Source organism: Furipterus horrens, unplaced genomic scaffold (genome assembly GCF_987537825.1).
Source record: "Furipterus horrens unplaced genomic scaffold, mFurHor1.1.pri manual_scaffold_11, whole genome shotgun sequence".
Taxonomy (NCBI): domain Eukaryota; kingdom Metazoa; phylum Chordata; class Mammalia; order Chiroptera; family Furipteridae; genus Furipterus; species Furipterus horrens.
This window is the reverse complement of record NW_028327181.1, coordinates 79,131,626-79,156,161: the sequence shown is the minus strand read 5'-3', so window position 1 is coordinate 79,156,161 and position 24,536 is coordinate 79,131,626. Positions and strand designations below refer to the sequence as shown.

The window sequence follows — 24,536 nt, the reverse complement described above, 5'->3', positions numbered from 1 at the left end:
TAATTTGGTAGGCTGTATTTTTTATCCATGCACTAGTTATCTGATGTAGCCAAATTTATAATTCTTTTATATTTTCTTAATTTTGAGACATTATTTGAAAGGCCTTATGAATGCAAATTTATAAAAGATTCTCCTATTTTTTTTAGCAATTTATAATTTTATTTTTCATTTTGAATCTTTGATCAATTTATAATCTGTCCTACTGTATGGTATGATCCAACATTGCCTCTCCTGCCACCTGCCCCAACTGATACAGAATTATCTTCAAACTACATATGATAGTCTATCTTTTCCCCATTGATTTTTTTAAAAGATTTTATTTATTTATTTTTAGATAGAGGGGAAAGGATGGAGGGAGAGAGGGAAAGAAACATCAACGTGTAGTTGTCTCTCATGCACCCCCAAATGAGGACCTGGCCCACAACCCAGGCATGTGCCCCAACTGGGAATCAAACCAGCAACCCGTTGGTTCACAGGCTGGCTCTCAATCCACTGAGCCACACCAGCTGTGGCTTCCCATTGATTTTAAATGTCACATAGTAAGCCATAATCTATTTAGGAATCTATTTCTAGACTGCTTATTCTATTCTATTAGTCTGTCTAATGGAATAATTTCTGAGGCTTTAAAATAAATTGAAATATCTAAAAGGACTAGTTTCTCTATGGCTTTTCTTGGCATACTGATTTATTTACTTTTTCTCATAAAACTTCAGAATTATCTTCTCTAGTAGAAAAAGGTCACATTTTGAGGGGACTGCAACACATTTATTGTGGTCTAAGTTAAATTAATGTATAGATAATTGACATTTTTATAATGATGAATATTGCATTTCAGGTCAAGAATATGATATGTCTTTCCATTTATTCCAGTTTCAGCATTTTATTCATGTAGATCTTGTACCTTTCTAACTAAATTCATTCCTGTACATTTTATATTTGTTGGTGCTACTGTAAATTATGTTTTTTCTTACATCATATGATATGCGGAATAATGGGCTCCCAAAAATGTTCATGTCCTAATCCCAGAACCTTTGAATATGTTAGGCTACATGGCAATGGGGAAGTAAGGTTGTTCATCAGCTGACCTTAAAATAGGAAGATTATCCTTGATGATATGAGTAGGCCCAATATAATCATAAGAGTCCTTAAATGTGGAATAGAGAAGCAGAAGAGTCAGTGTCAGAGTGATGCATGTGAGACTCAACTGGCCATTGCAGACTTTGAAGACAGAAGGGGCCATGAGCCCAGGAAGGGGGCAGCCCCTAGAAGTTGGAAGATGCAAGAAAATTATTCTTTCTTAGAGCCTCTATAGAGGATCAAGAACTAATAACTTCCTTAAGAAAATGCTGAGTAACTACTCCTGAGAAAGAACACATACACCTTTCAACAGATCATATTTAAACACCAAATATAAATGAACACTATCACAAATTTTTAAGTAATGTAATACCACAAGCAAACACTGAGTACTAAAAATGTTATCAAATGCGGTCTTTGGGAAAAACAAAAAGTAACCAGACTCTTTTTCAAGAAATTTCTTATTAGCAATCAAACCCTACCTGGAAAGCTAAAACATAAATTTAGCAACTACCTTTAAAAAGAGCCTAATTTAAGACTAACATTCTAATCCACACTCAAAATAAAAATGGGAAAACAACTGGGCAGAACAAAGAAGGAAAAAAAAACAGGAAAATAAGTTGGTGAAAAAAAATACCATTTTCTAAGTTCACAGCAATAATTAGTAGATATTAATAGTTTTTCTTTTCTAGAGAAGAAAGGAAAAATAAATGGATTCATTCCTGGTCAAGCTCAATGCCAGGTGAAGAGGTCAACAAGGACTTAATGAATTCAATATATTCATACCTACTTAATAATGGATGCTGTTAGGACTGTGACGATTGTTCCTTTTGAAGAAATATTGTGAAGCTCTGAATCCAATGACAAGCAATAGTTGTGATGGGCAATAACTCCGTGACAGCTTAAGTGCACATTTTTATGAGACAGGTAACTCTTCTCAGGCAAGTCAAGAGCAGACTAATGAGATGTTCCTATGGGATTTGATACAAACATTAGAAAGGAAAACATCCTGCCTCCTGTGACACCACCTAGGGGAATGGCTATATAAGCACTTAGAAAAGGAAAAAGCCACAAAAGCCTCAGGATTTAGACTCGGTCACAGTAGCTTGAGCTTTCCATCCAGAGGAACCACAGACTAAAATAAACCAAAGCTGGGCACACACTATGGATACCAAGGACTGTTCAACAAGTACTTCTTCTTCAATACCATGCCAAAGCTGCTCTCGGATTACCAATTTTAGGATCATCTCTTCTAACACCAGCTGCCAGTATGGTGGTCTTGAAGCCAATAACTGCCAACCAAGTGGCCATGTTCTGAGAACTCTCCAGTCCCAGGGCTGCCAACCAACTTCCTGCTTTTGTCCCATGCCCACCTACTTAATAAACAGCTCCAATACCTGTCCCTCTATGGGTGACTGTGGCTGGTGTGGTGAAGGCATCAACAGTAATGAGAAAGAGACCATGCAAATCTTGAATGATCGCCTTGCTAACTACCTTGAAAAGGTGCGAATGCTGGAACGAGAGAACACTGAACTGGAGTGTAAAATCCAGGAAGAGTGTAATAAAGAGCTTCCTGTCATATGTCCTGATTACCTGTCCTACTATGCTACCATTGAAGAGCTCCAGCAGAAGGTAAGATTCTTAGCAACCTGTATGACCAAGTTTTGAATTGACATTATCTAAGCAATAGTCATTTGTTAAAGTTTAAAATCTTTATTACCTTTTATGCTGAAAAATATTTTGTTGAATAAGAAAATGTTTTGAATGGAGTCATCATCTTGACACGCTATTCAGCGTTATAGTTATAGTTTTTCATTTTCCAGAGATATACTCTGCTATTATTTTAACCAGATAACTCAGGACCACAATGTATTAACAACACATTGCTGCCATTTCTTTAATAAAAATAGGGATCCAAGAAAATGAATTTTGTTTTAATAAGTTTCTAACTAGTTTAATTTTTATCCATGTTTTCAACCATCACCACTTATTCATTTGATGTTCATTTCATCATCTCTCAGTTGTTTACATAATTTTTTCCCACACCAAACCTAACTTTCCTATTCAGAGTGATATGCTGCTGCTGCATGTGCTTCTGTTTTATTAGTTTAACAAATATTTACTGAGCACAACACCGAGGCACCAGACATTAGTCTAGGCTCTGGGAACATACTGGTGAACTAAACTGTCCCCGCCCTCATGGTGTTTACATTCTAGTAGATCGTGGTACATTACGCAAATTTAAGGCGTATTTTATATTTTAATGGTAAAACATATACACAACTTTTTATTAAAGTAATTTTGCTTATCTTTTAGAAAAGTAACAAAAACTCTGATTTTCCAAAATTACCCAAACTTCCTAAGTATAGCTCTGAAAAGCCTTCCCTTAAGGAAGGGATCTTGGTGTTTGTCTCATTTGTGTGTACAACTTCTTAATTCTAGATCTTGTGCACCAAGGCTGAGAATTCCAGACTGGTCTCACAAATTGACAACACCAAACTGGCTGCTGATGACTTGAGAGCCAAGTAAGCCCACCCAAAACTATCATTTGTGACAGAACTCACCCTGCATCTGATGCTAAACTCTCAATAAGATTATCTACAAGTCTACCAACCTTCTACCCATATCATGATGGCACTAGTCCAGAAAAGACCTTCAAAGTCATTAAAGTATTAAGATTAATAACCATTCACAGGTATACAGTACCTGTAGTTTCTAACATATAAACCCATCTGATTACCTGTCCAATAGTTCAGTAAAATAGGTAGGGCAAATATACTGTTACTCCATTTAAGGTGAAAAACTGTGGTTTAATGAGGTTCAGTTACTTATGCAAAGGCATACAACTAGCACAAGACAGCCAAAACTTGGATGCAAGCTCTCTTAAGTCCCATGCCCTTTCCACATACACTGCATCACCTCTTGGGGCAGGGGAAGCAGGATAAATTCCCTCATCTCAAAGAACAGCAATGTAGTATCACTCTGGCAAACAAATATAGGAATAATAATTAAGTGGTGATTTTTATTAAATGATTTCACCTTTACAGAGAATAAGACCCACAAGAGAAATACAGTAAATGAGAGGCCCAGAGGAAACTGCAGAAGGAAGTTCTGTTTGGCTTGATTTACACCGTCTACATTTTAATGTCTTTCACTTCCTGCCTTATTTTCAAAGGTATGAAGCTGAGGTGTCCCTACGCCAGCTAGTGGAGGTAGATGCCAATGGCCTACAGCAGATCCTGAATGCGCTGACCCTGGGCAAAGCTGACCTGGAGGCACGAGTCCAGTCTCTGAAGGAGGAGCTCCTTTGCCTCAAAAACAGCCATGAGGAGGTTAGAGAAAGCTCCATCTGAGCCTCCAAAAACAGCATTGATTCCTTTGAATTGAACTTGACAAAGGGTCTCCCCTCTAGATACTCTTCTGTTTTCTAGCCCTGATAATACCTCCTCTTACTACCACTGGTTCAATGTGTTTCAAATCAGTCCTCTATAACACAAAATCTGGAGCCTCCACTGTCCTCTCCAGCTTTTCCAGAAGAAGGAAATAACCCGATTTTATCATCCCCATAGGCTTCCCATCTTTTTGTAGGATTCCCTACACAGATTCCTGCCACTATTGGTATAAATCAATATTGGTATAAGCTTATATTGGTATCAGAGACTATGGCCTCTCATAAATTCCCTCTCTATGCTGCTTCACCCATTATCCATTTCTGGAAACCATATGAATCCTTTCAACCCCTGATCTTACTAGTCAACTTCTTTTAATGTTGCACATATTTGAACACATAGTCATATCTGAAATAGCCTTAAGTCATTTTATAGCATCTCAGATCCATCTATGAATCATGTATTCCTTTATTGTGGGTTATATTTCAGATGTAATTAAGCTAAATTATTGCTGCTAGGCAGAAATAAGAACACAAGGAGGTCATCTATTCAACCAAGTGACTTCGCACTTTTTCTTTCCATAGGAAATCAATTCCTTACAGAGCCAGCTTGGGGACAGACTCAACATTGAAGTGACTGCTGCCCCTTCTGTTGACCTAAATCGGGTTCTACAAGAAATGAGATGTCAATATGAGTCTATCATGGAGACAAACCGCAGAGACGTGGAACAATGGTTCAACATGCAGGTGGGAGGGTATGAAAGTCAACACCAACGAGTTGACACTGCACGTCCAGGGACCCTTTAATCAAAGTAACATTTTCCTTCATAATACCCATGGCCCTTGACTGTTTTTCAGGTGGAGGAGCTAAACCAGCAGGTGGTGACGAGCTCTCAACAGCAGCAGTGCTGCCAGAAGGAGATCATTGAACTGAGACGAACCATGAATGCTCTGGAGGTTGAACGACAGGCCCAGCGCCAAATGGTACGCAGCACACTGACCGAGCGCAGCACAACAGTGATGGCAACAGCCCCTGACACTTGGGTGCTGCAATGTTTCCCACACTGTGTCCCTCAGAACAACAGTTCCTCTGTTTGTTAAAGGGTCTATGGCCAAAAAAGCACTTGGTGGTCAAATACGCCTGGGAAATGCTGAATTAAACAAAGGTTAGACAGGGGGCCTTCCTGTGGGCCTTTAATAAGCTGACATATATCATGACTCTCCAAGAAGGGGACATGTGGTATTCAGCATTCAGAAGCTTATTTGACTGTGGACTCCTTTTTTAAAGAATATCTCATGGCAATAATGATCCATGAATACACTGTGGGAAACACTGAAAGAGAATTTTATTTCATGCGAAGCATTTTTACAAACTATCAAATTTATAAAATAAGCTTCTGAGGGAGGTGGCATAATTATTAAGCCAATTTTACAGATGAGGCTCAGAGAGGTAAGGAGATTTTCCCAAGCCACATTCAAGATAAGTTTTATCTCACCTGTTTTACAGATGGAGACACTGAGATCCTAAGGCATTAAGTCACAAAAGAAAGAAAAGTCTGAGCCAGAATTCAGGTTCCAAAGTTAGAAGCAATTGCGCTTTGCTGTACTCTCTCTCTAAAGCAGAAAATGATTAAGTGCTCGGATACGAAGGATAGTAGGAAGACCTTGCCCCAAGGTTGGTTTTATCACCAGCTAGTCCTGTGTCTGGGGGCAGTTCATTTAAGCTCTTGAACTTAGTTTTCTCTTCTATAAAAATTGGAATAATCATGTAAATAATAGGTTATATTAAAACCTAAAATTCCATTATCCATAAAACTTACAGAATGATAAAGGAGGAAAGAACTTTAATCATCGAAGTTTCAACTCTCATATTTTACATATAAAAGGATGGATCCAATGAGGAAATTGTTTATGGCTAAATGCTGCTCACTCCTTTTTAAGGTACAAACACTCATGGGGTACCATGGTAATGGCTTTTTAATTCCTAGGTGTGAAATAAACTGGAATATTTTTTCTCTCATAGCTAGGAAAGTGTGGTAGATTATCAAATGATTAAGAAAGAGAAAGATATGTAACACTTAAAAGGAGGCAAAAATAAAGAGGACAAAGGGAAGCAAGCTTTAGTATAGTTAATAATTTTGTTTTTGGATTTATTTGGTTAGGAGATAGTAAGAGGGCTTGAAGATTCATTAGTACCTATTACAAAGGAACCATTGTTGAAAATGGTACAGATCACAAGTGATCTGGACTTAAAGGAGTCATCATTACAAATCCTACTTTCCTCCCGCATGGTAGAGAGACTCCCAGGAATGCATCCTAGCAGAGACAGAGGCCCGCTACACAGCCCTGCTGACCCAGATCCAGAGTCTGATCGATAACCTAGAGGCTCAGCTGGCAGAGATCCGATGTGCCCTAGAAAGGCAAAACCAAGAATACGAGATTCTGCTGGACATCAAGTCCCGGCTGGAGTGTGAGATTGCCACATACCGCAGCCTCCTGGAGAGTTCAGACCGCAAGTACATTAAGTAAAAACATCTTTATGAAAAAGACACACACACATATGTACTACCACTGGCAACAGGATGACAGGCAGTTTCATCTTACCAGTGATGGGGAGCTTGGGATTGAAGGGTCCATACACTCTCTCAAGCGGTACCATCTGGAGACCTACGATTATAACCTCGTCTAGCTTAGCTCTGTTTTTTTGAGTAGTCAGTGTACCTGGTTAGTTCCTTATAGGCTTTTTAGCTTCTTAGAGTTTTAAAAATTATTAGGGAAAAAATAGTAATTTTAAAGATAAACATTCACAGATTTTCCCCACTGAGATGAACATCTGAATTTCATGAGATCAAATTGGACAACCCTGCTCCCCTTGGAGGAACCTGCTAAGGCTGAAACACCCAACCCCATCCAGCCGCCTTCTCTTGATGCCAAAAGCATCATGTACACATATGTGTTGCAGCATATTTTTATAGAAATTGTAATGTTTTTAAATAATAAGAAGCATATCAACCCATAAGAGACTGACCTAGAGCATAGGCTCTTTGAAACAACTCAGTCCAAACTAACTCCAAAGGCAAACTTAGTTATGATTATTAAATAGACCGCCCTCCCCCAAAATAACCAGTGAAGTCTGTTCATAGCATTCTTTTAACTGGCATGTTCCCATTACAGTAGCACCATGTTAGCCAACGCTACCACCTTGAGAAGCCACAATATGCCAAAGGGCCTTGAATTATCAAAGGAAGATGATGCTCTCTGAAAAGAGTTCTTACTGCTTCTAACTCCAATTCTCTAAAGATTATTCATATATAAACACACCCAGAAGGCACTTTGGAGCTTCCTGATGAAGCTTTGAGAACTCTTCCATAGGTGGGGTTCAGGCTACCAGTGGTACTGTAATTAACTCTCTGATAAGAAAAGTATCTAGTTAACTTCCTTTCTTCAGATAATAAGCCCCTCAACTTGCCCCTTATCACTATTGATCCTGGAAGTTTAGTTCCCATTATATCCATTCTGCAGATGAAAAACTAAAGTCAGGAGAACTGTCTGAGGGCACCAGCTGGTAAATGGCAGAGCTGGGCTCTCTCCGTCTTTGACTCCCAGCATGGTGCTCTTCCACAGCACCGTGGCACTGACTGTAAGGGAAGCTAACACAATCTAATTCCTCTAAACCTAGGACACTGCTTTCCCATGGATCTGGCCTGATTCTTTTTCTCCCACTAACAACAGTACAAAGTGAAGGAATAAGCATTTGGAAGTATTTGTTTTGAATGACATGTGTTGAAAAATTAACCACCGCCATTTTTGCCCTCCCTCAAACACAGGTAAAATTCTGTTTTATTTTTCCCTAGGCTTCCCTGTAACCCATGTGCCACTGAATGTGAACCTTCCATCTGCACAACCAGTAAGGCCGGAGCCATGGAATGCACAGCCCCAGTTTACACATCATCCTCAGCTCCCCGCGGGTTCCCGGAGCCCTGCAGTGCCTGCAGAGCCCTGCCTCACCTACTGGTGAAAATCTGCACCATCACCAAGGAGATTAAGGATGGGAAAGTCATTTCTTCTTATGAACATGTGCAGCCTTGCTTCATCATCCAAGCTGCCAAGGCCTAACATCCCAAGGTAATGAAAATGACCCTCATTCATGAAAGAGAGGCCGATACTTGTTCCTGCCAGAAGGGTTTAAGAATTCACCAGTCCCTTCAGGTACTTAGCTTCTTTCCACTACAGTGGATCCCCATTGACAGAACATATTTTATCCTGCTCCTTCCCCGAGTCTCTGCTGCCAACGTGGTAACTGACATTCTCTGGAAGCACATTTCACATTTATCTGAGGAACGAGCGCCGATTTGTAAGTGCCCAGGAAGGTGACCTACATCGCTGCCCGAAAGTGATCGGCAGGTTTCTCTTTAGTTTATTCAGGTCTTATTTACTTACGCTCCTCATTAGAGCCAGTCAGACAAGTTCTAGGATTGTTTTTGGCTGTGGTACATGAAGGTAAAAAGCTACAGCCTTTCCTTCTTAACTCCTTCTTTGGATATAGAAAGAAGCTTATATGGAAGCAGCATGAATAGAGAAAAAGATCTTTAATATTTAGTTTCTTTGAATAGATTGTCATGAATCTGAATCCTGTTTAACTCTGTTGTCTTAATTACTGTTTATCCATACTTACATACTTTATCTTCCCCCGGTATTTTTTAAAATGTCCATGTTCTCCAAAACTTTGGAAGCCATATGGCTCTCCAAATATTTTCACTGAAAATCAGGAACAACTGTGGGGAGTGAATCTAGAGCATTTTGGAGAAGTAGCATGGATCCTCACATTAAATGTTTGCTGTGTCTCTTCCTATTGTTTAGGGAATGGGATTTGGTTCTGATTATTTTACAAGGGACAAGTAGCTGGAACTCTCAAGACAGAACCCTGCTCCTCTAGCTCCCTGTGATGAGTGACTATGAAAAAATAACTTAGCTGCTTGCTTTAGTCTATCTACCAGAGAGAAATGGACTTCACATCCACAAACCTTGCAAGCAAGTAATTATGAGTAATTGCTACTTGCAAACACCAGGCAGTCCTAGAGTGAGAAGCCATCATTTATGCCTAGCCATGACCAAAGATTCTTAAGGTAGGGTCACAGAGATTTTAAGCCATTCCCTACAAAAATTATTTGACATTTCCAGAGGTTTTAGTAAATAATTCCGACTCAAACACAGGATGTGGTGCCAAAAAGCCTGAAGTCCTAAACTTGCCACTTCCTAACTGTGCCCCTGGGCAAAACATTTAGCCTTCATCTAATTTAATTTCTTTGTTTTTTAAATGGAAAGATGAAATGAAATCGTTTATGTAATGCTGCGTTGTATGCTGAAAAGCACTACATAATTGTTATTTTTATATAAGCTTTGCTTTTAGCCACAGAGCTAGACCTAACTATGCCATTATTATCTCAAGTTAAAATTCTTTCTCCATGAATTTAGTTATCCAGTCATGATTTTGGAGTTTTAATAAGTGTTTGTCTTTGAGAAGCAAAGAGCAGATCAAGCTCCCCTGTGATCAAGCCCACGATTCTACCCAATAAAGCATTTTTTGAAGTCTTAGGATATGTATCAGGTATTAGTTGATGACTGACGCCCACATCAAAGACAAAAGCATTCACTCAGAGCTCAGCAATCCACTTCCTCCAGACGAGTAGCAACTTAGACAAAGTAAGTGGAATGCAGAACTCCCAGAGTGATCTCTTTTCTATCAATAACATCTCTCTCACGTGAACGGCCAGGTTACTCCTGGTAGCACTGAACTGCGTACTCTCTCAGACTGCGGGGGGAAATGTGGAAAGGGCATGGGGCTTGGACTCAGAAACACAAGGACAGAGTCTTAACCCAGCCTGCGCGTGACCTTGAGTATAAGGGACATAACAACCTGGGCTCTGCCTCCTGTGTGGCTGGAAGGTATGATAAATGGGATAATGATGGTGAACAGGTTTTGTAAGCTGTAAAGTAGTCTACAGAAGGAAGTGTATTCTGTAAATTAAAAACCAGGAACATGTCATTTCCTTTCATGCCCTCTCCTTTTGTGTTGTTTCAGGGATGGTCCCTGGTGGACCCCACACACACCATCAACACAGACTGGAAAACCAACTGGTGAGAGGTCAGAGAGCCGCTCAGTCTGCTCTGAGTTTTGATTCCAATAAGATTTGGGGTTTAGGAACCTTGCTGGACTCAGACTAACCTCAGGCTGATGTGACAATGCCATTGTCAATTTATCCCAGAAATAGATCTTCCTCCCATTCAGCAAAGAATCCCACATGCCTTCCATGATGAAAAATAAACTACAAACTGCATAGTAAAGAGGGGGTTTGAATACTCAGGTATACAGATTCTCTAAGTGTTTTCTCTAAACAAGGAATGTAAAAACATCTGTTGGACCTTGTATATGAGTGGTCAGACCTTTTATTTATTTTTTTGTATGTTCATTGATTTTAGAGAGAGATGGGGGTGTGGAGAGAGAGAGAAAAGCATCTACTGGTTGCCTCCCATATGCACCCTGACCAGGGAATTGAACCCCCAAGGTTTTGGTATACAGGACAACACTCCAACCAAGCCACACTGGCAAGGGCAAATGGTCAAATCTTCTACAGGGAATAAGGAGCCTGGATTTTTACCGGGAAGCTAAATCAGTGTCCTACGCAGCCAGAGGAGGGAGTTATAGGGTTCTTTGTTTTGTTTTGTTTTGTTTGTTTTCCCACAGTTCAGCATAGGTCAGCAGCTAGAGTAGAAAGGGGGCTGATGGAGAGGGGAAGAGAGGAGTCAATGCACATGTAATTTTAGCACAGCTGAAGACAGCCATGAATGGGGAAACAGCATGGTCACTAGAGCCTGAGTTCAAATCCCACCACTGCTTCTTCACTGTGAGACCTCAAGCAGGTTACTGAATTTTTCTGAACATGGCTTTCACCATCTGTGAAATGGGGATATAAGTAATACCTACCATTAGATCATTGTGAGAATTAAACTAAAGCTTATAAAGTACTTGGAGGAGCATCTGGCAAACAACACATATTTAATATATGTTAGTTATTTTTATCAATGGAGTTATTATTAATATACATATAACAGTGTGAGCCTCTTTGGGAGACAGTGCTGTAAAGTACAATAATGCCATTACTGCTACTACTACTACTACTACTAATATTATTAGTTGCAGTGTGTAATAATAATAATAGTGGCAGTATGCTGAGCATTTCCCACGTATCAGGCCCTGTGCTGAGCCTGGCACATGCAGCCTCTCATCCACAGCACAGCCCCACAAAGCAGCTCTTTTTACTCCTCTCTCCATAAGATGGAAATAAATCTCAGACAGAGTAGGTGGCTTTCCAAGAGCTAGAAAGCAACAGAGCCAGGATTCAAACCCAGATCTCTCGGACCCTCAAACTCATACACTTAACCACTGAACCAAATTACAGATACAAGGAGTCTGTGGGTCCCAGTGCTGGAGGGCAGCATGATGCCAGGCTCCCCTCTCCAAGCCTATGAAGTCCTAGTATGACAATCAGGCACAGCATGATCCCACGCAGCGCAATGGCCCTTTGTTTGCCAGAGCCTGTCTCAGAAGGAGAGGGGATATCAGGACCCATTTGTGCTTCTAAATAAGGGAATATATCCTCTCTACGTTCTGTCTTTTTCATGCTGACTCCACCTTAGTATGAGATCTGGTTTAAAGCCCTCTGAACACAGGGTAACCAGGCTCCTCTCTTCTCCTTCATCTCCCACCCATTAACTGGCCCCCCACCCTCTATACATGGCCCACAACCTCTCCGTCCTCAACCGCCAGGATCAATTCCATCATTTTCTGCTCAGAAGAGGCTGCCTGAAGAATTTTCCTCAAGGGCTCGGAGTCCGTTGTAACCCCTTACGTTAATTCCCACCAGGATTTCTCTAGTTGACCCAGAAACCACCTACATTCAAATCCCCTGTGGAGCTTGTAAAATTCAGATTCTTGAGCCCTAGCCCAGACCTCCTGCATTACCATCTCCAGGTATGGAAGTTGGGAGTCCAAACTGCAACAAAATTCTCAGCTAAAGCATGTGCGCTGAATTAAAAGCCACTGCTTCCTAATTGACAAGTGCCACTTTTAAAGATCTGGATAACTAGATGCCTTTTTTGAGGTTCTTTTCGCTTCTGACACTAGCTTGAGATGACCACTAGCAAACGATTCCTCCCCTACATGTCTGTTCACCCATTTATAAAGTAGGGTGGTTAACCAATAAGTTAATAAATATTACTAAGTCATTTAATCCTCACAACACTACCATGAATTAGCTATTATTAATATTACCATTTAAAAGATAAAGTAACTGAGAAGTTAAATGACTTGCCCACTGCCACACAAAAATAAGACTGAATTTTAAGTACTTTGATTTCCTCAGCAAGGTCAAAAAAGGTGCCTGATACACTATATTGTATAATCAGTCTCCAAGAATAGAAACAATATTTTTACCTCTAGGCACGATGCTGTACTGGGAGATCTCTAGAACTTACTCACTTCGCATAACTGAAACTTTATACCCCCGGATTAGCAACACTTCCTTTCCCCCCCTCCCAAGGCCCTGGCAACCACCACTCTATTCTTTGTTTCTATGAGCTTGTCTATTTTTACTGGAGAAACCTCACATTAGTGGAGTCATACATTATTGTCTTTCTGTGCCTGGCTTATGTCACTTAGCATGATGTCCTCAAGGTTCACCCATGTTGTCACATGTTGCAAGATTTCCTTCCTTTTCAATATTAAATTGTGTGTGTGTATCAATATCACCTTCTTTTCTAATGCAAATCTCAACATTCTACAAGGAATGGAAGTAAAGGAGCCTCTTTTTTTTTTTTAATTAAAAAAATGCTTTTTACCGTTTGACCCCTTCCACCCTTATCGCCCGTATCATATTCATTTTTATCTGCTCATCCGTCAGTGGACACTTAGGTTATTTCCACCTCGTGGCCATTGTGCTGAACATGGGGATGCTAATATCTCCTTGAAGATTAGAACAGTGTTTTGATGGCACCTAAAAGCCTTTCATATAAGAGATGGAGAAACTGGGGCCTAGAGAGAAAGGTGACTGGCCCGTGACTACAGTCAGTGAGAGAATCCATTGCTCTCTTCCTCTTCTCTTTCTCCATAGCATCTGGGGTAGGCAGAGGTGGAGCTGGGTCTGATGGAAACAACCCTGGACCCTAAGGCAGTGACATTGGGTTCTAGTCCTTAGCAGCATCATTTGACTTCTCAGTCTGAATTCTGGGGATTCCCCAGGGATCTTTTTGATTTAAGATCTTTTCATTTCCTTACAACCCCTAATGCTATCTACCTTATTATGTCTTGTCTTCTACATCCGTAAATAGGAAATCACACAAGAAATAATATCCCTCAATTCCCCCTCTCTTTCCGGTGTCCTTTAAAGAATTTTAAGTTCTTTTAGAAGCTAAATCACTTTATGTCATTACTAATTCCCATAATTTCCATTTATCAAACAGTGGAGAAAGAATCTTACTCATTACCTGAGTAGTTTTATCTTAATTCTGTCCATTTTGATTTAAAATAGAAGTTTGATAATAAAAATCATTTTAGCCCTGGCTGCTATGGCTCAGTTGATTGAGCATCGGCCTGCCAGCCAAGTGTCGCTGGTTCGATTCCTAGTCAGGGCACATGACTAGGTTGCAATCAGGTCCCCAGCTGGGGGCGCAAGTGAGAGGCAACCACACAGTGATGTTTCTCTCCCTCTTTCTCCTTTCTCCTCTCTCTAAAAAAAAAATAAACAAACAAACAAACAAATTATTTTTAAAAAGTCATTTTAAAAGCAAATGTGCTCTCCAAATGAGAGGGAGGGAGAAAGATTAAAATTCAGGAGAAAAGAAAAGTCCCAGAAGAGCAGGGAACAGTGCCATCCATGCTAGGCAGAATTTCTAGGCTGAGGCAGCCAGCATCCATGACACGGTGCCATGGTGACTATCAGTGCAAGTGAGTCTGGAATGCATTGTTTCAGCACCATAATGAAGTGTCTTCTGTAGGAAATGAACCCTTGGCCTATCTGGCTGACTGGAAACATCTGGTCAGTGTGTTCATGCATGATTCACAAGCTTCTTGGGAACAACCCAAGCACCAAGTTTAAATGGAAACAACCTTATCTGGCAACACTGGAAAGGTTTATTTAATTGAATTGTCATTTCAAGTTGAGCATCATATTTGGAGATATTTTTAAGGTGATGCTTTTGAGCCACAGGCCACCACTCAAATGCACATAAGAAAATACGTAATATGCCAATGTTTTTAAATATCCCAGTTAAGGTATCACCAGTAGCAAAATTTCTGAATATGTGTTCTCGATCCTCTTCTCTTCCTCCTCTTCCCTTCCTGCCCCACCCCCTCCTCTCCCAACCTCATCTTGGGCTCTCAAGCTCCTTCCTCCTTCTTTGTCTGGAACATAACAATCAAGAAGAACATATTGGGGTTACCTGGAGAAAATAACTGATGCTAAAGATTCTCATAGTATTTCCTAGAAAGAGAGCATGTTTGGGGCTTCCTCCCTTCTCTGTGTCCTTCTCTAAAGAACAAAAAATAAAATAAAAAAATCAAAAATTCTTTCTTCTAAGCCAGGAGCAAAACTCTCTGATATTACATCTCCTATGGTGGTCCAGTGGGCCTAGCAGGTGCTTGAGAGTTACCCTAGAGAGAACTGTACTTACCTACTTCATATCTATGGCTATTGGAGAAGCAACTTAGCTCTACTAACCCAAAAGACCTAGAGGGAAACCACACTTTGGGCTGAATTTCTCCGAATCCCCATAGCTGGTTGTAGAGAACTGCCTATCCCCAACTTGTATGCAAGAGTAGAAAGGTCTTCTCTCTGAGCCTCAATGGGGAATAAGTGTCAGCTCATTTTCCACTGACCCATCAGAAAAAAAAAGCAACTGTGCCTCCCTTAACTGCCACTATCCAAGAAACTGCCCCCCTTCCCATAACTGTTGTGGGTGCAGTGAGATCTCACAGTGGAAAGCAAATGAAAATTACAACTCTAAGAGAACTCTGTAACCTGAGGGAGAAAAGAAGACTAGGGTGAAAATTCAGAACAAGTGGCCTCTACTAAGGCATTAGAGACAGCCGGAAGAGAACATTGGCCATCTCTGGTCAAGAAGCAAAACCACCTGCTGATTAAGAACATATACTTGAAGCTAGACCAGCTGGGTCTGGTTCCCAGCCCTGCCACCTTTTGGTGGGAGTTCTTGTCAAGTTTACTTCCTCATCTTTAAAATGGGGCTCTCGGGCCGCGGAGTAGGAACAGTGTTCTCAGCTCGCTCCTGTTAAGGAGACAATCCAGGAGGAACAAACTCGGGGAGGAATGACTGAGTGAGTGGGAATATCTGATAATGTGAACGGGGAGGAGATCGTGGGAGCAGCGTGGAGGGGGGTGGAGGGGTTTATCACAAACTGCAGGCTGAGTCATTCTGAGACTCCGTGCGTTTGCAGTATCAAGCCGGAGAGCTCACTAGCCTGGAGTGAATTCTTGTAGGGAGTTAGGGAGAGGATTTGGCCGAAAAAGCCAGAGGAGGGAGAGAACAGTGAACAACCAGGACTGGGAGAAACTGTGTGACCTGAGTCTAGAGAGAAACATCCTCAGCTGCAACCTCCGACGGAAAGCTCGGCATCCCGGGCGCGCCCAGCACTAGCGCTAGGGCCCTACAGAACAAAGGAGCAGTTTTGGGGCAAGGAGACGGGCCGCACAGAAAAGCTGCTGCAGAACTCCGGACCGGGGGAGAACTGTGTTCTTGAAATCAGTGTTTGCTCTTTAGTCGCGCTAGAATCCCACAGAACAAAAGGCAGGTTTGGGGCTAAGAGAGAAATAGGACGTGCAGAGTGTGTAAGTAGGGAAGAGAGCGGAGGCGGAGGTTCTGGAGGGGAGACGGTTTTAGGGCAAAGAGAAGGGCCGCAGGGAAGGGCTGCTGCGGAGCTCCAGACCGGCAGAGAGCTCCGGGGAAGGAGAGTGCTGCGCTGACCGACCACACTAGAGTCCCACAGAACAAAGGGACGGTGCTGTGGCGGGAAGAAAGATAGAGCGCGCAGGCCGATAGACAGGGAAGCCAGCGGAAGCGGTAGCTCGGAATAGAGACAGTTTCGGGGCAAGGAGAAGAGCCCACGCGGGAAAGCCACTGCAAAGCTCCAGACTAGGGGAGAGGCCCTGGGCAGGAAAGGGCCACTGGGCCCGGCACTTTGACCGACTGTGCCAGAGTCCTGCAGAACAAAAGGACGATCTTGAGACAGGGAGAGAGGTAGGGTGCGCAGGCATATAGACAGGGAAGAGAGCAGAAGCTGTAGCCTGGAAATAGAGACAGGACTGGAGGCAGGGCGGGGATTGCTGGCAGGCACAGGCTGGACCAACAAGGGGAAGGAGTAGCTGGACAAGCCTGAGGAGGGCTGAGGCTGCCTCAGGAGGGGACAACTAAAGGCAGCTCACAGCAGAGCGGTGGTAGGCCCACGAAAAAAAGACTAGCAACCCCAGAATCAAGCAGAACCCTCCCACAGCCAGCCAACCAACCAGAAAAGATTTGAAATTCATGGAATTTTGAATAGGAGCAGACTCAGGAAGGAAGCAAGGAAAAACCAAAAAGCAAACAAACCAAAAATACCCAGAGACTGTGCATAAAAGTTGAATTGAGTTAAAATCCTCATTCTTTTATCTCTCACTCTCTCTCTAACTACCCCTACCGTCAGTCCCTTCTTATTCTCGCTCCTTTTCTCCCCTCCCCTTCCCTCCCTTCTCTCCCCTTAGCATTCTCCCCTGCATCCTATTCTCAGTTAATTTTATAATTTTCAGTTCTCTCCCTTTCTCACCCTCTCCTTTCTCTGCGCTACGCACCTTCAACTTTATTAAATTTCTTTCTTTATTTTGTCCCCCTTCAGTCTACATTCATTTTTCTTTCATCTCTTGTCCTTATTTTCCTTCTCTCCCTATACATAATCTCTCTCTCTCCCTATTACACTTTATATTCTAATCTCTTAATATTCAAATTATAATTCTAATCTATCCCCCTCTCCCTTTACTCTCCCATTCTTACCCCTTCTCTTTTTCTACCCCATCCCCCCACTTCTTTCCCTACCTCTTGTATTTCTCTCCTTCATCCTATCTTTTGCCAACTCTTCAATTTCAATCCTCCCCTCCCTAATATCTCCTCTTCCTCCTGATTTCCTTCCCTCCTCTGAGCTCTTTTCCTCCCAAATCCTCTTGCTTTCCTATCTCCTATTCCTCTCTCTCTATATTCACCTTTTCTCTCTATCTTGCAACTTTATATCATGTTTTAATCTCCTAATCTTTTTTATAACATATAATTTAAAAAAGAATTTTAATCCAGCCCCCTCTCTTCTACCTCCCCTTCTTCTTTTGTTCTCTCTCCTACCCTTCTCTTCTCTACTTTCTCTCTCTCTTTCCTCTCTCCCTTCCCGTCTTGCTATTTTCTACTCTGTATTGTGCTCCGAGAGAGAGGCCGGCAACAGCTTTCAAGTGCGCAGAAGAAATGTGCATTGACCATCCTTACCATCTCTAAAATCAGAGAAGGAAAACTCTGACTCCAAAAAACCTCCGCTGCCTTGTGGCATACCTCTTCAGGGGAAAGGCTAAGGGAGTAAACCCCGACAGAAAATCCGGAGCCAGAGTCCCTAAGGCGGTTTGACGTTGTAGTCAACACTGGCAACTCCTGCGGCGCACCTGAAGCCAAGCTGTATTGACTTTGTCTTTCCCTTGGACCCTTCAGCTGCGAAGCAAGGGGGGGTCTGCTGCATGGGCAACAGCAGACCCTCCATATCACCCTGCCCAGGCTCTGTAGCTTCAGTTTCACTGGAGAGGACACTCCAGCGTCATCGCAAGATGTCGACTCAACACGGGAGGAGACAGATACCGGTTATAAGCTCATCCGATTGGCGAAGGAAACGAGCGCCAGGGGTCTCCTCTGACGGTGGGAGAGGTCATCGCACCTCACTGGACAGCTACCGCCCGCCTCAAGCTGGGCAGCCCCAGCCAATTAGGTGCCGTCTCGCCATGGCTCGCCTGCCCCACTGGGTGCGTGGGGATCAGAGAGGCGCCTCTCGAAAAGTGGGCCACAAAACACCCGCACCAGTTAATTCCAAGCAAACAACAAGAAAGAAGCCTCTGGCTCTTCGCCTCGCTAGCTGGAACATCAGGACCATGTGCCCCGGACTTACTGCAGACCTTCCGTGGATCAAGGGTGCCAGGAAAACCGCTGTCATTGATAGGGAACTGGCACGACTAAACATCGACATTGCGGCTCTACAGGAGACCCGGTTGGCCGACAACGGAACTATCAGAGAAACCAACTACACCTTCTACTGGCAAGGGAAGTCTCCGGACCAACCAAGACAGCACGGTGTTGGGTTCGCTGTGAAGAACACGCTTGTTAACTCCATAGAGCCACCCACAGGAGGCACAGAGAGATTACTTACCCTCCGATTGTCAACAACTTTCGGCCCAGTCAGCATTCTTAGCGCGTACGCCCCAACCCTCTGCGCCACCATCCAAGAGAAAGAACAGTTCTACCATGCACTGGACGAAGCGTTATCCAAGATCCCCAGTAGTAACGCTCTCTATCTCCTTGGAGACTTCAACGCAAGAGTAGGAGCCGACCACATGGCCTGGCCCACCTGCCTTGGAAACTTTGGGAGAGGAAAGATCAATGAGAATGGTCAGCGACTGCTTGAGCTTTCGTGTCACCACGGCCTGTGCGTGACAAACACATTCTTCAAGTGCAAAGAGATCCACCAGGTGTCATGGAGGCACCCCCGCTCCCGCCATTGGCACCAGCTTGACCTCGTCATCACCAGAAGAACGGATATTGGCAGCACCCTCCTCACCCGCAGCTACCACAGTGCAGACTGCGACACGGACCATGCCCTCGTGGTAAGCAAGGTGCGCATAATGCCGAAGAGGTTGCACCACTCCAAGATGAAGGGTCGCCCACGCATCAACACCAGTTGTGCCAGCAACCCAGTTAAGACCCAGCAATTCATCAACAAGATGGAAGATGCACTCGGCGAGGGAGTGGCGGCAGATGACATTATCGAATCCAATTGGCCACGTCTCCGCGACGCCATATACAACTCCGCCATTATTGCTTACGGGAAGAAAGAGCGGAAGAACGCTGACTGGTACGAGGCTCACTGGGAAGAAATGGAACCCGTGATCGAGGCTAAGAGGAAGGCCCTACTGGCTTACAAGGTCACGCCCACTCCCAGTACACTTCAAGCTCTACGGGCTGCCAGGAACAAAGTCCAGAAGACCGCCCGCCACTGTGCCAACACCTATTGGCTAAACCTGTGCAGAAGCATTCAGGAAGCCACCGATATAGGCAACGCACGAGGAATGTATGAGGGTATCAAGAAGGCAACAGGCCCAATCCCCTCCAAGATCGCCCCCCTTAAGTCCAAGACAGGTGAGGTCATCACTGACCAGGAACAGCAAATGCGGCGGTGGACCGAGCACTACCTCGAGCTGTACGCAACGAAGAACACCGTAACAGACACTGCTCTTAACGCCATCCCAGACCTACCAGTCATGGAGGAGCTAGACACCCCACCTACTGCGGCAGAGCTCGGCAAAGCCATCGACCGCCTCGCTTGCGGGAAAGCACCAGGAAGCGACGGAATCCCTCCAGAAATCCTAAAGAGCGGGAAACCAGTCCTGCTACAGCCGCTCCACCATCTACTCTGTCTCTGCTGGAAGGAGGGTTACATCCCCCAGGATATGAGAGATGCCAACATTATCACCATGTACAAGAACAAAGGAGACCGCAGCGACTGCAACAACTACCGGGGCATCTCTCTCCTCAGCGTCGTCGGCAAAGTATTCGCCCGGGTCGCTCTTGCCCGCCTGCAGACCCTTGCTTCCCGCGTCTACCCAGAGTCCCAGTGTGGCTTCAGAGCTGGCCGATCAACAGTGGACATGATCTTCTCCCTACGCCAGCTGCAGGAGAAGTGTCACGAGCAGCATAAACCACTCTACCTCGCCTTTATCGACCTTACGAAGGCGTTTGATCTGGTCAGTCGAAGCGATCTCTTCAGCTTGCTACGGAAGATTGGCTGTCCACCACATCTGCTTGCTGTGGTCATGTCCTTTCACGACAACATGCACAGCACGGTGTCCTACAACGGCGCAACCTCTGAGGCCTTCCCAGTCAGCAGCGGAGTAAAGCAGGGCTGCGTCCTCGCACCTACGCTGTTCGGAATCTTCTTCTCCATGCTCCTCCAATACGCCTTTAAGGACTGCAGCGAGGGTGTCTTCATTCACACCAGATCCGATGGCAAGCTCTACAACCTGGCCCGTCTACGAGCCAAGACCAAAGTCAAAGAGGTGCTCATCCGTGAGATGCTCTTCGCCGACGACGCAGCTTTGACATCACACTCCGAAGAGGGACTCCAGCAGCTAGTCACTTGCCTTTCCCACGCATGCAAGGAGTTCGGACTAGCCATCAGCCTGACGAAGACGAATGTTATGGCTCAAGGCACGGGGACTCCCCCATGCATCACCATTGACGGATACACCCTGGAGGTTGTCAACGACTTCACTTACCTCGGGTCCACCATCTCGAGCTCTCTGTCAGTCGACTTGGAGGTCAACCGGAGAATCGCCAGGGCAGCCACAGTTATGGCCAGACTGAACCGGCGAGCGTGGAACAATTCCAGCCTCACTGAGAAAACCAGACTGCGCATCTACCAAGCCTGCGTACTCAGCACTCTCCTCTATGGCAGCGAGACGTGGACCACCTACGCAAGGCACGAAAGGAAACTCAACAGCTTCCACATGAGGTGCCTGCGACGCGTCCTGCATGTCGCCTGGCAGGATAAAGTCCCCAACACCGAGGTGCTGAAGCGAGCCAACATGAGCAGTTTGCATGCAGTTCTTAGTGAGAGACGCCTCAGGTGGCTCGGCCATGTCAAAAGAATGGATGCAGGCCGTATTCCCAAAGACCTCCTCTACGGCGAGCTAGCAGAAGGCAAGAGGATGACAGGGCGCCCAAAACTGCGGTTCAAAGACATCTGCAAAAAGGACATGACACAATGCTCCATCAATCTCAACACATGGGAAGTTCAAGCAGACGACCGCCTAGCCTGGAGGCTCGTGGTCAGGCAAGGTACGTCACGCGCAGAGGCTGCGCGCAACGAGGAGGCGGTCCAGAAAAGATCGAGGCGGAAGCAGCGTCAACAGCAGCAACAACGGCCATCTGCCTTCACCTGTAACAAGTGTGGCAGGGATTGTCACTCCCGAGTCGGACTGCACAGCCATTCTCGGCGGTGCAGATAGACTCTCAGGAAGCTACGCCATCGTCTCTCGAGACGGACGGCTGCCGCCGCCGCCGCCGCCGCCGCCGACGACGACGACGACGACAATTTTTATCCTTAAAAAATTCTCTCTCAATCTATTTCCTACCTTCTAACCTCCCCAGCCCTCTCTTTCAATTTCTGGCTGTCTGTCTACCTGGATGTCTGTTGTGTCTACCCTACCTCCCACGCTAATCATATAGTATATACCGATTATATAATCCTAATACTATACACTTCCACTTTCACACTCCACACTGTAACCCTCCCCTCCTTTTCAAACAGACAGTGTAAGTGTTAATTGCTCTCTTACATAACCTTGATCCCAATTGCTAATATTAATACTCTATCAACTTCCAGCTCAAAAATTACCCTTCCTTCATTTAAAACAACTCCTTTCTGTTTCTCCTACGAAATAAGAGTCCCAGTATCTCCACAAGTATATTAACACGGGCTCATTTGCAGCCTATAGTGGGATTGTATTTGGGGGAGACATTGGAGGGTGTGGGTTTCTTGCCTGGGTTGTGTAATTATGTTTTAGCAGCACCTTCACAAAAGATCTCAAGACAAGGTGGGCAGAGTGACTCTCAATCAACTAACCAGAGAAAAAGATCCACCAAAAAGTAGCTGAAATACAACCAGACAGATTAAAGAAATATCATCAAGGACAACACGGAGATCCAGGAGGGCGGAGGAGTAAGTGGAAGCTACACTAACCCCCTCCCAGGACCAGCCAGTGCTGACTCAGCCCCAGTACAGCAGACAGACCATCCCCCTCCAAGTGGTGTCATACTAAGGGGAAATAAAAGCCCTGCCTACAGGAATTAAGTTGCCACACCCACGGTCCTTAAGCCTGACGGCTGATCACAGATTGAGTATAGTAACAACTAAAGAAGAGAGACAAAGGCAGTAGATCCCTGGAAGTCTCCAACAGGCTGCCTAGGCCCAGACTGGTACATGATCTGATGCTACCAGAGGCAGATCCAGGAAGAACTGATCATTCTAAGAAGCACCAACAAACAAAAGGAATCACAAAAATGGGGAGGCAGAGAAACAACCCCCCAACAAAAGGAAAGGTAGAATCCCCAGAAAGAGTGCTAAATGAAATAGAGGGGAGCAAAATATCAGATACAGAATTTAAAACATGGATTATGGAGAAGCTAAATGAGCTCAGTGGAAACTACAAAGAACTCCAGAAAAACTACAGTGAACTCCAGAAGAACTATAAGGAACTTACTGAGAATTATACCAGCATCAAAAAGGACATGGAAGCTATCAATAAGAGCCAGGAGGAAATGAAGAATACAATCTCTGAATTGAAGAACACAGTAGAAGGAATTAAAAGCAGGCTAGAGGAAGCAGAAGATCGGATCAGCGAGCTGGAGGACAACGTACACAAAAACTCCCAGACAATGCAACAAAATGAAAAAAGACTGAACAAGACTGAAGAGGTTCTAAGACAGCTGCAGGACAACATGAAACGTAACAATATCCATATCATTGGAATTCCAGAAGGAGAAGAAGAAGAGCAAGGGATAGAAAACCTCTTTGAAAAACTAATGACAGAAAACTTCCCTCACATGAGGAGAGAAAGAGTCACGCAAATCCAGGAGGCACAGAGGGTCCCAATGAAGATGAACCCCAACAGGCCCACCTCAAGCAACACATTAGAAAGATCATACACCACGATCAAGTAGGATTCATCCCAGGGATGCAAGGATGGTTTAATATTCGCAAATCAATAAACGTGATACACCACATAAACAAAATGAAAGACAAAAACCACATGATCATATCAATAGATGCGGAAAAAGCATTTGATAAAGTACAACACCCATTTATGATAAAAACTCTCAGCAAAATGGGAATAGAGGGAGCATACCTCAACATAATAAAGGCCATATATGAGAAACCTGAAGCCAACATCATACTCAATGGGCAAAAACTGAGAGCATTCCCCCTGAGATCAGGAACAAGACAAGGATGTCCGCTCTCTCCACTCCTATTCAACATAGTCTTGGAAGTTCTAGCCACAGCAATCAGACAAGAAAGAGAAATAAAAGGCATCCAAATTGGAAAAGAGGAAGTAAAACTGTCATTATTTGCAGATGACATGATAGTGTACATAGAAAATCCTTTAGACTCCACAAAAAAACTACTCAATCTAATAAGTGAATTCGGCAAAATAGCAGGATACAAAGTCAATATTAAGAAATCGAAGGCATTTTTATACACCAACAATAAAAACTCAGAGATAGAAACTGAAAGAAAAATCCCATTTACCATAGCAACAAGAAAAATAAAATACCTAGGAATAAACTAAACCAAAGAGGTAAAAGACCTGTACACAGAAAACTACATAACACTGAAGAAAGAAATTAAAGAAGATACAAATAAATGGAAGCGTATACCATGCTCATGGATGGGAAGAATCAACATCATTAAAATGTCCATACTACCCAAAGCAATTTATAGATTCAATGCAATCCCTATTAAAATACCAGCAACATATTTCACAGACCTAGAACAAATACTTCAAAAATTTATATGGAACCAAAAAAGAGCTCAAATAGCCACAGCAATTTTGAGGCAGAACACAGTAGGAGGAATCACAATACCCGATATCAAACTATACTACAAGGCCACGGTAATCAAAACAGTCTGGTACTGGCATAAAAACAGACATATAGATCAATGGAACAGAAT

At 43.7% G+C, this 24,536-nt stretch overlaps 1 protein-coding gene and 1 long non-coding RNA gene across 2 annotated transcripts in view; one reads left to right on the top strand and one right to left on the bottom strand.

The window, feature by feature from the left end:
- The window catches only part of LOC149998430 (uncharacterized), a 294,581-nt gene that overhangs the window by 165,331 nt on the left and 104,714 nt on the right, over positions 1 to 24,536 (bottom strand). The gene's annotated exons all lie outside the window — the stretch shown is intronic.
- KRT39 (keratin 39) lies at positions 2,172 to 8,581 on the top strand. Its single transcript, XM_090292323.1, has 7 exons — positions 2,172 to 2,709; positions 3,520 to 3,602; positions 4,253 to 4,409; positions 5,051 to 5,212; positions 5,324 to 5,449; positions 6,761 to 6,981; positions 8,320 to 8,581. The coding sequence occupies exons 1-7, from the start codon at positions 2,242 to 2,244 to the stop codon at positions 8,579 to 8,581; spliced, it is 1,479 nt and encodes a 492-aa protein (XP_090148449.1). The 5' UTR covers positions 2,172 to 2,241.